The sequence below is a fragment of the Astatotilapia calliptera genome, chromosome 7, assembly GCF_964374335.1.
Source record: "Astatotilapia calliptera chromosome 7, fAstCal68.1, whole genome shotgun sequence".
Classification (NCBI taxonomy): domain Eukaryota; kingdom Metazoa; phylum Chordata; class Actinopteri; order Cichliformes; family Cichlidae; genus Astatotilapia; species Astatotilapia calliptera.
The window spans coordinates 27,008,784-27,021,994 of record NC_137428.1 but is presented as its reverse complement, the minus strand read 5'-3'; the positions used below and the strand labels follow the sequence as shown (position 1 = coordinate 27,021,994).

Below are 13,211 nucleotides of genomic sequence, written 5' to 3'. Positions count from 1 at the left end.
CATTTAAACTGTTACGGCCCTGGGCCTTGGAGGAAGTGAGACTGCCCCTGCCGCCTAGCAGAAGGAGTCGTAACAAAACCTATTTTCTGCATATTCCAGCATATAAAATAATTTTGTGTTTACACTCACTCTTTCAAATAGATGCAAGTAAAACAGCAAAAAATAAAATAAAAGATCCAGCAGCACTAAGTCCTGCCGTTCTTAAATCTATTTTCACTTTTTTAGCAGAAATGGGGCTGTCAGGGGTTTGCCAGGTGCCGCAACTGTCATGTCAGCGGGGGGATCCGGGGCTTTCTCTGTGAATTTCACATTCATGGCAGTGTCCTAGATAATTGCTCGGATTTGAAGTTTAATTTTTTGCTGTAGAAAGAAGTTTTCCTCCTATGCAGAGTTTACAGTGGAGTTTATGTTTTTGTCACTTTTTGCAGAATAAAACTTGAAGTAATTTAAGTACTTCCAAGCTTTAAACGCTACATGGTTGTGCTCTCTCACTCCATACTATCCATTGTTGATCTACACACGTCTGTTGCTGCAACAGATGTCGCACACTTGTAAGACATTGTCATGAGACACTCTCACAAACAAAATCACGGTTTAGCAACGCAGTATCGTAGCGTGCTTATGGGAAAGTAACAGTAATCTAATTACTGTTTTGCAATAGTAATCCCTTACTCTACTCATTACTTGAAAAAAGTAATTGGATACAAGTAAGGACAATAAGGACAAGGATCCGAAAAGGATAACTGTAAAGTCAAACAGGAATGTCACCTAAGATAAAGCTCTCAATCTACTACAATAAAGAAATCAAAACAGGAATCCAGAAATCCAACACAGAGATCATAACGGGAAACACCTGAAATAACAATAAACCTCCACAGAAGCCCAAACTCAAATATATTCACAAGGAATTCAATATCCCCAAAACAAAAAACAGCTAAGACCTTGACATTTAGTCTAAGTCATATTCAGAGTACATCTCTGAAACCTGCACTAGGTGTGTAACCAATAAATCTGCTCCATTGAAGTGCACCATTATCTCATGTCAGTGAGCTGATAGGGATCCAGGAGCAGCAGCTTCGATTAATGCTGTTAACTATACAGCATATATATGGGTCGTAATGCTGTAAGGTCTTCCCAGGAGCATGGCTGCTCACTGGTTTCTCCTGGATCCCTGGTTTTCAAGCCTGCTCCTTATGTATTAAGACCAAATCATGCAGCCACTGTCTGACTGAGTGGAAGTGTGTCATGCTTACTCACAATCTTTGCTTAGTTTTTGCTCCCATGACTCTCTGTGCTCTAGAGCTCTTTTTGTGTGCCAGCCAGCCACATTTCTGACATATAGCCTCTCTGGGCTCCAACCTCATACCTTTGCTCCTTGGAACCTCCAGGCCTGCTCATTCTCCACTGCCAGAAGCAGTTTCAGCACCTGCACAACTCTAACTAAGGCTGTGAATAAAGATCCTGAGCGCCTGTAATCTGTGCTCTTCTTATTTTTCTTTTATTTTTTTTATTACATTTGCCAGTTCTTTTAAAAAAGCTAATTGGTATTACAAAAGGATCGCATAGAAAAGGCAAAAATTGGAGGAAACTTCTGGGTTTATTGAATTGTTTAGATTTGTTCTGCATGGAGGTAAGTTGCAGGTCTTTCACTGGCACTAAAAGCAGGTGCTGGGTTGTCTGGGCCAAGGTTTGTCATGGGTAAGAGCTACTATCATTTCAAATGAACCGCAACAGCAGTGATGATAATAATTGTAGTGATTGCTATTGCAGTGAGGTTCATGAAAGTTTACTTTAGAGCAGGAGAGGCTAAAGATCCTACCGAAAAAAGGCAAACCTAATTACTACGATAATAACTGTGAGTGATTACTAAAAGGGACCAGATGTAATATCAGATAATATCAGCTATAACCAATGTGAAACACACACAGTTATGCATGTGGCTGCAGACAGTCTGACATGAAGGGATGGACACGCATACAAAACTGTTCACCTGTTTGGCTATGCCGTTTTCCCAGGTGCTCTCATATTTACTTCCATTTGGAAAGTACAGCACTCCTTTGCCATGGAACATTCCATCTTTCATCTCTCCCACATATCTTGTATTTGTAGGGAAGGTGTACTCTCCTTCACCTTCCATCCTGAAGCAGAGAAAAAACACACTGTTTTATGAACTGTGTTTGAGTATACGAGCACACACAAACACACGCACACATGCAAACACTGTGTCTGTGGCTCTTTTTCACAACAACGGCCAAACTACCTGCCAAATTTTGTTGCCCCATTGTAACTGCTTCCGATATGCTCCATTAACACAATGTCCTGCTTTCTATGTAGGGTGGAAAAAGCATGCAAAGTCGATCTAAAAACAATAAAAAAAACTGAAAACAGCAGTGAAGCGGTATACCGTTACCATGGCAATGACGCAACAATACGACTGTTGAACAAGTTATTGGTTTCTACTCATCTTAAAAAAAATGTTTTTTTCATAGTTTGTTGGATTTATTCATTTTTAAATAAAATATGATAAATGTCAATCCAATTTTATTTTCTCAAAAGTCTTTTGACAGTGCGCATGCGGCTCCGCGTCGCTCTGTGAATTGCGTCATCAGAGCGCGGCCACTAGCTGACAGTAGCAGGGGAAGTTAACTGACCTTCTTTACGGCCTCGTCGCTCGCACGTCTGACGAGGACCTTGAATGTTTTTCACCAGCGGTATTTGAGCTTCTTGATTTCTTTAACTGCACATCTACGCAGTCATGCCCACAAAGCTGGAAGTCCCCACCCTGCAGGAGATGAAGGTGGACGAGGTGAGCAGCCATTATTGTTTAGCATGAATGAAGAAGACGGGACAAGCCAGCTAAGTAGCTAGCTGAAGGGATAGCTGCTGCACGGTTCATTTGAAAAGTTGTAAACTTTAAGCCACTAGCTTTACTTGCTAAGATAGTTATATTATATTGATGAATGCTATACATACGTGAGTGAATATTTACTATAGCACAGGAAGGTGTTAAATATTTCGGGCGCCTTTATAACTATTTTTGACAACAATATATGGCGTTAACGTCTTGAGTCTTTTAAGTTTAGCAAATGTGCATTCAGAATGTACATTTGGTTATACCTGTCAGGGTGAAAGGAGCTTTCGATTCCATTCGGTTCTTATACCAGTCTGTTGTAGCAGTGCTATTTGACATATTGAACTTGTCCTTGGAAGTCAGGTGATAGCTGTCAGCAGCAGCAGCCTGTGCCTGTCCAACAATAATAGCACCGTGGATATAATAAACGAGCCTGCACCATTAAATTAGATCTGTCCTAACATCCTAGCACTTGATCAAGCTTTTGCTAAAGCATACTCTTTCAGCTTGTGAGACAAACTTTCTTTAAGTACAGTATGACTTTTGTTAAATACCTGGCAAGACCCCTGCAGATATTTTAAAGAGAACATGAAGAGAAGAATATAGTGTATATATACACAGATATATTTATATGTTGTAGAAATGCACCAACATGTTTACCTTGTTGAAAGATTTTGATATTGATATTTGATACAGATAGTAAATTCACTTATATTGGAAGTAATGGCTGAACAGGGTCAGATAGAAGCAATGCTTGTATATATCTGACCTGCATTCATATTGTTAAAGCTGCCTTACCCTCCAAAAGAGAAGACACAAAGAAAACAGCTATATCATTAACTTATGTAGCCCTCAGAAATATTGTTGTAGATAATATAAATCATTTAAATGTAAATAGCGTTTAATAATGTCATTTTTACTACATAATTCAACACCAGCAACAGAGATATTATTATTTAATCTCAGTTTTTTCTTTTACTTTAGCTTTTTGTATATTTAAATCCTGAAACTGTCACAAATAATGTTTACACTCCTGTTTCATTTGTGAACATTTGATTTCACCTTAAACATTATTTGCATTATTTTTCAAAAATAAAACAAATCATTACATTTCATAATGTGTCAAATGGCATCAATGGCAAACAGTGGTTGATGTCTGTTTTTGTTTTGTTTTTTGTTTTTTCTCACATTAATTTTGTGCTGGCTAAATGTTTACATGTGTAGGGTGACGAGGAGATTAAAAAAAGTTCAGAAATAAATAAGCAAATGTTTTCCTTTGATAAAATGGAAATGCAAAACAAGTAGATGCATGCGTTGGCTATAGCTAAAGTTTTATTATAACACTGACCAGGCCGCAATTTTACCATGGGGGCAGTCCTAGTAAAATATTCAGATTTTAAAAAAGCCAGAATTTGTGGGCTAAAGTGGTCATTCTCATGTTAGAATTTGTACTTCTGTGTAGAGTTTTGCTTCATAATGTATTTATTTATTGTATAGGTTGTGTTTCTTATTGGACAAAAATAAACAGTCAACAGTTCAGATGCTCAAGGACATGTTTTCACAGCAGAAGCTCTTAATATGTTGAGCGTGCCTGCTCTTCATGAGATAATAATGCATATAGCAGCTATAAATTAAATCACATTAGTAGTGATCACTACAAGGCAGTTGTAATGGGAATATTAAAGTAGCAACACAGCTCTTTCTTTATGTCACATCATGCTGTTTTTTCTTTATTAACTGATCAATACAAGGTTCATTTACAATTCCTACTGGGAACTGCATCCAGGCTTTTGTTTGTGTTTTTTTTAAACACAGCCCATCTAGAGAGAGACATTGCAAATAAACTTTGGCTTCACTGTGGTCTGTCTTATGTTTCTTGTTGATATACCAAAATAAAACTAGTACTAAGTGCTACCTTAATATACACTCTTGTTGAGTTGGTGCTATATACATAAAATTGAAGTGAACTAAAGTGTGTCTCATGAAAACACCAATTGCATAATTGTTATTTGTTAGTGTCTCTTGTAGTTATGTTCCTTTTTCATTCTAATTGTCTTCCATGTGTTGCTTTCTGTGCAGATAAAAGTGTCCTCTTCGGTACTGAAGGCTGCTGCCCACCATTATGGCTCCCAATGTGACAAACCCAACAAAGAGTTCATGCTCTGCCGTTGGGAGGAGAAGGATCCCCGGAAGTGCCTAGAGGAAGGGAGAAAGGTCAATGAGTGTGCACTCAACTTCTTCAGGTAGTAGTTTGGTGCCATATAGTTCTGGTATGAATGGACACAATATCTGAAAGTGAACACTGAAAGCAGGAGACTATATACAAACAGGACTGGATTGATGAGGTCTTAGACGTATTGTCTGAGCAGTCTGAATGGTGAAAGGATGAGCTTTGTCATTTCTGCGAGAATAACATTTTTCCTTATGCCTTGGCTTGACGTTGTCATGATATTTGACAGAAAGGCGATACTCCGGTGATTAGGCAGAGTAATTATATTTTTAGAGCTGAGGGCTGCTGCATTGTTGTCATCTGCAAAAGTGAACAGTGTGCTTGTGGTCAGAGAGTGATTGAAAATGTGGCTTGACTTTGGAGCCAGCTGAAAGTGCAGACTGTGGGAGTCCATGTGAAACTCTGGTCAGATACTTTTGCATTTCTTGGTGATGGGCATGTGGGTAAGAGAATGTGTTCTGAGGTTTCCAATGCTGCTCTTGGGCAGTTGTGCCTTCATAGTTCAAAGTTGTTGAAGACTGCAGAGTTGGGAAGTTTCATATTCTGTGTCTTCTACTGCTAATAAGGTTTTCAATCTTTTGACTTTTGGTTAAAATAAATTATTAACATAACTGAGTAAACGTCATGGTAAAGTTGAATATGTGACTTAAAAGTAGTGCAAGGGAAGAAAAAGGTGGTGATAATCAGGTTTCCATGTAACATCAAGGATGGAGAAGAGCAACTAGATTCTAGAGAAGTAAGCATTTTTTCCATTATTACCTACTCGTCTCAATGCGACAAGTCATTTTCCATTACAGTCGAGTACTACCTAATGTGTACGTGGGGTTGTTATATTAACACGGCTCAACGTCCCGTGACATCATTTGTATGCAACATGAATGCTACAACATTGAGGTGATGTTATACCTGCAGTGCAGTCAGTGGCTTTTTGTCAGAATCGGGGACCACAGTGTTAGTTCTGTTAGTGTTAGTCAGTGTTAGTTCCCTTGTTGCTGGTTTGCAAAAATGGTGGTTTTGATTTTTGTGAAGGAGACACTCTCATTATTTATCAAGTGATGCTACTGACTAGCCAATCGGTGACATGCAGTCTGACAACGTCACATTTTCTGATTGCTTTGAACCTCGATTGAGTAGGTACTAAAAAAGTACCATGTACCTGGTACTATCACCTAATACAGCGGTCCCCAACCTTTTTTGCACCATGGACCGGTTTAATGTAAGACAATATTTTCACGGACCAGCCTTTAAGGTGCCGTGGATGAATACAACAAAATAAAATGATACGACCAAGACAAAAACTGTGGTATTTTGTAAATTTATTAATAATAAGCGAATTCACTGTGTAATTGTGTAACTTTATTAGCAGCGTCCTCCTGAAATGCACCAACAACATTGAGAGTAACACCCTCCTCTCTGCCCCTTTATGCTCTCTGGTCGCTATGGTAACGGGTAAATATATCTTTCAAAACAAGACACACAACTACAACACGAGAAAAGACCCAGGGAAACCAAGCTAACAATAAAATCCCTGAAAACCATAAATTTCACACCCGAGCCTCAACTCTCGCAGCCTGGTATCAAACAACCCAGTCCGAATAAATGTGTTAATTTCCACCTTTAGCAGGAACAGGAAAGAACTGTTGGAGTTTGTTGAGGTAGCTGCCTTTTAGGTACTCATCATGGGAGGCTGATGCTTGGCTTTCAGACACGGCCGTGCTGATCCTGTTGTTGTGCACTAGGGAACATAAATTTATGGCGTTGCTATAGCAATGATATAGTGATATGACATTTTTTATATCACATAAAAATTTATATGGGTGTTATCCAAGGACCAAGGGACGATAAGTGGTATACAAAAATCAATATGCAAACAATATATTTGTGTTTTCCAGACACAAAAGGAGGAGATGCTGCCAGTGTATTAAAGCAGCTAAAAGAGCAGCATGAGATCAGTTAAACAAATTAATTAATTAATTAAAAAGATTGTAATGATAAAATCCAAAGTATGTCATCCTGAAATCCATGCTACCATTTGGTTTGAGACTGTGTGCACTGCTGTTGCGAAATCAGTTTTGCCTAAAATGTTTGCAATGGCTAATTTAAAGTATGTGAAACATTACTGGGTGATTCAGCATCTCGATCATGACATCACCCAGGCTCAGGAACTACAGGTAGTGCAGAATTATTAGGCAAGTTGTATTTTTGAGGAATAATTTTATTATTGAACAACAACCATGTTCTCAATGAACCCAAAAAACTCATTAATATCAAAGCTGAATGTTTTTGGAAGTAGTTTTTAGTTTGTTTTTAGTTTTAGCTATTTTAGGGGGATATCTGTGTGTGCAGGTGACTATTACTGTGCATAATTATTAGGCAACTCAACAAAAAACAAATATATACCCATTTCAATTATTTATTTTTACCAGTGAAACCAATATAACATCTCCACATTCACAAATATACATTTCTGACATTCAAAAACAAATCAGCGACCAATATAGCCACCTTTCTTTGCAAGGACACTCAAAAGCCTGCCATCCATGGATTCTGTCAGTGTCTTGATCTGTTCACCATCAACATTGCGTGCAGCAGCAACCACAGCCTCCCAGACACTGTTCAGAGAGGTGTACTGTTTTCCCTCCTTGTAAATCTCACATTTGATGATGGACCACAGGTTCTCAATGGGGTTCAGATCAGGTGAACAAGGTGGCCATGTCATTAGTTTTTCTTCTTTTATACCCTTTCTTGCCAGCCACGCTGTGGAGTACTTGGACGCGTGTGATGGAGCATTGTCCTGCATGAAAATCATGTTTTTCTTGAAGGATGCAGACTTCTTCCTGTACCACTGCTTGAAGAAGGTGTCTTCCAGAAACTGGCAGTAGGACTGGGAGTTGAGCTTGACTCCATCCTCAACCCGAAAAGGCCCCACAAGCTCATCTTTGATGATACCAGCCCAAACCAGTACTCCACCTCCACCTTGCTCGCGTCTGAGTCGGACTGGAGCTCTCTTCCCTTTACCAATCCAGCCACGGGCCCATCCATCTGGCCCATCAAGACTCACTCTCATTTCATCAGTCCATAAAACCTTAGAAAAACCAGTCTTGAGATATTTCTTGGCCCAGTCTTGACGTTTCAGCTTGTGTGTCTTGTTCAGTGGTGGTCGTCTTTCAGCCTTTCTTACCTTGGCCATGTCTCTGAGTATTGCACACCTTGTGCTTTTGGGCACTCCAGTGATGTTGCAGCTCTGAAATATGGCCAAACTGGTGGCAAGTGGCATCTTGGCAGCTGCACGCTTGACTTTTCTCAGTTCATGGGCAGTTATTTTGCACCTTGGTTTTTCCACATGCTTCTTGCGACCCTGCTGACTATTTTGAATGAAACGCTTGATTGTTCGATGATCACGCTTCAGAAGCTTTGCAATTTTGAGACTGCTGCATCCCTCTGCAAGATATCTCACTATTTTTGACTTTTCTGAGCCTGTCAAGTCCTTCTTTTGACCCATTTTGCCAAAGGAAAGGACGTTGCCTAATAATTATGCACACCTGATATAGGGTGTTGATGTCATTAGACCACACCCCTTCTCATTACAGAGATGCACATCACCTAATATGCTTAATTGGTAGTAGGCTTTCAAGACTATACAGCTTGGAGTAAGACAACATGCATGAAGAGGATGATGTGGACAAAATACTCATTTGCCTAATAATTCTGCACTCCCTGTAAGGCTGGTCATCTACTGATCAGAAGGTCGGTGGTTCAGTGTGACAATTATCCAAAGTACATCCTAATGTAAGATGGGGGAGGATGAGTGCTCAACTTGTGCACTAAGTTATGGGAAGAAACCTTTAAATCTTGTTGTATTTTGCTGGTTGATTTATGCAGTGACATTTTTTAATGAGATCAGTATGAGCCTCAATAGATATTTCATCAAAATTTCAGTTACTTCAACTTTAGGGTTGTTGCCGCATACGTTGAAGAGTTATTTTCCATTGTGTAATGTGTGATAATCACACAGCCGCTTGCACTTTTGCATCATTTGTCCTGTTGAGTCACTATTTGTTTCCACAAAGCTTTTTATTTATCATGTTCTCTTTACTTATTGATCAGTATATTGATTTTGACTTTATAAAAATCAGTTCCAGATTGTCATTTCTCTGTTCTGAGTTACTCAGCCTCTTCTCTAAATTATCCAAAAACATAAGAATAAATCATCAACTTGAGCTCATTAAGTGTGATGTAGAAAACACTCCAGTAATTTTCCCTCTCTTTAGTAGAAAAAGTGGCCGATTTAGAACATGAATAAGAAAATTACCCATGAAGCGTATTGTGTCCATAAAACTTTGTGGTCTGGCCTTTTTCACTCTTAAGTGCAGTGTCTGTGTTTACTGAAAAGTTTTATTCTGAGCTTTGGTTATGTTGTGACGCCTGTGCAGCAACTGAGGTGCTTTTGTGAGAGAAAAACCTGCAATTATGATAATGAAGATAGATTTGAGAAAAGTTGTAATTGCACCAGGGGCCTGTTTTGATTCTCTGGTGTTTCTGGCAACTGCCAGCCACCTTTAGGTGTTCTTGTTATAGAAAACCAGCCCATAGCAATCAGATTCAATCAACAAGTGACTGCTCACAAGCAGAGTAACCATACGCTGATATAAGTTCTTAAATACATTTGGTTTCTTAAATTTGAGCAGCTCTGTCCTTTACATTCTTGAATTATTGACTCCTATGATATGCATTCTTTTGAAAATCCCACTGACTGGTGGGATACTGGTGCTGATTGGTGTCAGCTGACTGGTGTCAGCACCAGTATCATACAACTAGGCATCAAAACATCAAAATTACCTGCCTAATATTGTGTAGGTACCCCTTATCACCCACCAAAACATCTCTCAGTGGTCGCTGGATTGATGGGATCTCTGGATGGTGTCCTGTAGGATGTGGAGAGGAGCTTCTGTGCATCTGACTTAGTTTGCTTCCTCCAAACTTCCCAGATTGGGATCTAGGAACTCTGGAGGTCAGGCCAGTGACTTAGGCCACTTTTGCACTCTGACAGGGCACATTTCCGCAGGGTGGAGGCCACTGCTGTCGGGGAGTGCTTTCACTTTTTGGAGGGTGAAGGTGTTAGCAGTGGGTGTGTTGGTGTCTGTCTGCGACATGGGTGGTGTGCGTCAAAGTGCTAGTCACATGAATGCTGGGATCATTTCCCAGAGAACACCGCATTTAAACAATACAGTCAATATTATGAATTTCATCTTTGTGGTTTTAATGTTTCAATAATGGATGATGGATAAAAATGAATTATATTTTAAGAGAAAGATTTCCACTTCATGCGTTGCAGATTCAGTCTGTATGAAGATTAATCCTGCTTCTGCATGTTATGATGTGTGTCTGTCTGCACTGTGCCTTTTAGGCAAATCAAGGGGAACTGTGCCGAGTCCTTCACGGAGTACTGGACCTGCCTGGATTACTCAAACTTGGCAGAACTCCGTCACTGCCGTAAACAGCAGCACGCTTTCGACAGCTGCGTCCTTGAGAAACTGGGATGGGAGAGACCTGACTTGGGAGATCTGTCTAAGGTGAGACTGGTGAGGGATTAACTTGTGCATTTGCAGTGTGAGTACTGTAGCTCGGTTGATGGGCTCTATTCATGTTGATTGTGGGGTATGTATGATTGCATCTTATGCAGTCTCATTCAGCTACAGTTCTGAGCAGGCAAATAGTTTTATGCTGCTTTGTTTTTTTCTCTTTCCATAAAACCAGCATTTTTAAGGGGCTTGTATAACACTGGCAATCACTAATTTAGGTATCAGCAATCAAAACGGAGCCAAAAAGCGATGCCAACAATAGATTATTAGACATTTATTTATGTAGTCTTTTAAAAGGACTTCTGCAAAAAAAAAAAAAACAACAACCCAAAAACCTGGGAGCGTTTGAATGGTTGTAATCAACTTTCTGGCTGTCTTTCATTTGTTAGACAGAGATATTGTGCACCGACTCAAACATGTGAGCCGGCAAAGAAAAGAACAAAAATGTGACTTTGTAAAACTGTGAAAAATGTTCTTGTTTAACTCATTCACTGCCAGGGTTTTTGAGCATTTTTACTCATTTTTGAAGAGCCACAGAAAACTGTGTTATGATCATATAAACGCTGAACCTACCAAAATGAGGAACAGACTCTCTTCTTCCATCCCAAAAAAAAAAGCTTGTTTCTACCATTTTCCGTTCTTTAGTAATCAGCTGTAGAAGAGAGGTGGGTTCCACCAAAAATGCCTGTTTTGACCAAAAAAAGGGAGAAAACGAGCTTTTTGTGAAAAATACATTTCAAGCAGTCTGATGTTCACTGACAAGCTGCCCGAGGTTGTATTCTAGCCCCTCCCATTGAAAACGTAATTGACGTCTATAGACGTCAATGGCAGTCAACGTAAGTTTTTCAATTGACGTCTATAGACGTCAATGGCAGTGAATGAGTTAATGTGCATCTGGACCAAGTTTCTGGCTGCTTATATATTTAAAACAGATTCCATTTTTGTTACTCATTTTGGAACTTAAATTAGCAAACTGTTTTTTGTAAGAAAGGTTAGGAGGCAAATGGTGTGAAGGTGGGACAAAGGGGACAGTCTGGATGATTTTGGGGGAAACAAAGAGGTGCAGGGATATAAATCATGACAAGGGATGAGATGGAAGGCCCAGTGAAAGGCTAAGGAAATGTTCAGGGCTTCAGCTGTTGACAACTTTTGTATGGTTTCATTTTAGCATGGACCTATTATGCGGTTTAAGCATAATCTCTTGTCAGAGATTGGCACGGAGCATGTGCTCTATTGTTTCCTAATAACTGCCATGTTTGACATCAGTGTGTCAATTAATATTTGAGTGAGTCTTCAGTGTGTTTATACTGTGTATGTCTGAGAATTTATGGTTTGTGTGTTGCTTTTCTTCCTTAGGTCACCAAAGTGTCAACCTCGCGGCCCCTGCCAGAGAACCCCTACCACTCTAGACCTCGTCCAGAGCCCAACCAAACCATCGAGGGCAAACTGGAGCCTGCCAAACATGGCAGCAGGTTATTCTTCTGGAACTGGTGAGGCAGCTCTGGAAAATCAGTCACCCTCCAAAGCCGTGGGCTCTGTCCAAAAACAGCTAGGCTTCTTGTGACTGTTGATACTTCTAAGATAGTTCTAAGGTTTGAATTTCTGACCTGCAAACACGAGCATTAAGGATGCTGGATTTGGACAGGGTTCATGCCTGAACAGTCATTTCTTTTTTTGCAGCTGTACCTCAAACATTGTCCAATAGTTTGATTAAGGAACAAAGTCCATGAGTCCACCACTTCTGTAAATGTAAAAAAGTGAACAAAAGCAACATACTGTTATTATTGTTGTCCGAAAATAAAGAGATAAATTATAAAGGAGCTTTCTGTTTTTATTTTAAATTTATTTCAATGCTCAGTTAATATTACTAATGTGTTTTAACATCTTAAGCATTTCTGACTTTTAAAAAAATATATACTTTAAGGTTATTAGGAGCTGCAAGTCTGTGTTTTGTCAGAGTGATTCAAGGTGAGGTTAAAGGTCAGGGTTCAGGGTCACTACCTGAAGCAAGAGAGCGCTGCTGCTGCTTCCTCATTTTCTCTCGGCTCACTTCCTGCCTCTGACCTGGACTGGAAGAAGACCAGAAGGGTAATTTTCAGAGATGCACGGTGAAGTGTGTTTATTGCTGCACGTGTTCATGACCTTGAGTGGAAGGAGGTGAGAAGCCTTTTGAAAGTGGCCCGCTGGTCTGTGGAACATGTAAGACTGTGCCAATGTACACACACGTGCTCACGTATCACTGGGATGGTGTCCAGGATCCAAGCTTATCTACAGTGTGGTGCGGGAGACCGGTTTGAAGACAACTTACTGTAAGGCCTCAGAGTTTGTCTCAGCCCACATAGCAACTGTTTAAAATCTATACTGGCAGCAGCAGTCGCGATTTGGTCCATTCCAAACATGAGACGAGTCTCTGACCTCTGCCATGTGGGTGACTTCTGTGGGAAAAATGGTAACATAAAATTTGACATCTTTCTCATACTCACAAGCAGAGATGTGGCCCTGGGGTTTTTATGTACGATTAAAAAACACTTTTTTTAATGGTGCAAAA

The 13,211-nt window shown here is 39.8% G+C and overlaps 2 protein-coding genes across 4 annotated transcripts in view; one reads left to right on the top strand and one right to left on the bottom strand.

The window, feature by feature from the left end:
- The window catches only part of morn5 (MORN repeat containing 5), a 41,652-nt gene extending 39,214 nt beyond the window's left edge, over positions 1–2,438 (bottom strand). For all 3 annotated transcript variants that reach the window (XM_026174032.2, XM_080304337.1, XM_080304338.1), the window contains exons 1-2: positions 2,261–2,438; positions 1,991–2,138 (exon numbers count right to left, since the gene is read on the bottom strand). In XM_026174032.2, the coding sequence (XP_026029817.1) occupies positions 1,991–2,138; positions 2,261–2,307 (195 nt within the window). In that variant the 5' untranslated portion in view covers positions 2,308–2,438. The remainder of the gene's footprint in view (positions 1–1,990; positions 2,139–2,260) is intronic.
- A 134-nt stretch (positions 2,439–2,572) lies between these two features.
- ndufa8 (NADH:ubiquinone oxidoreductase subunit A8) lies at positions 2,573–12,480 on the top strand. Its single transcript, XM_026174016.2, has 4 exons — positions 2,573–2,806; positions 4,931–5,094; positions 10,489–10,654; positions 12,020–12,480. Exons 1-4 carry the CDS (start codon positions 2,756–2,758, stop codon positions 12,155–12,157), a joined length of 519 nt encoding a protein of 172 aa, XP_026029801.1. The 5' UTR covers positions 2,573–2,755; the 3' UTR covers positions 12,158–12,480.
- The last annotated feature ends 731 nt before the right edge of the window (positions 12,481–13,211 follow it).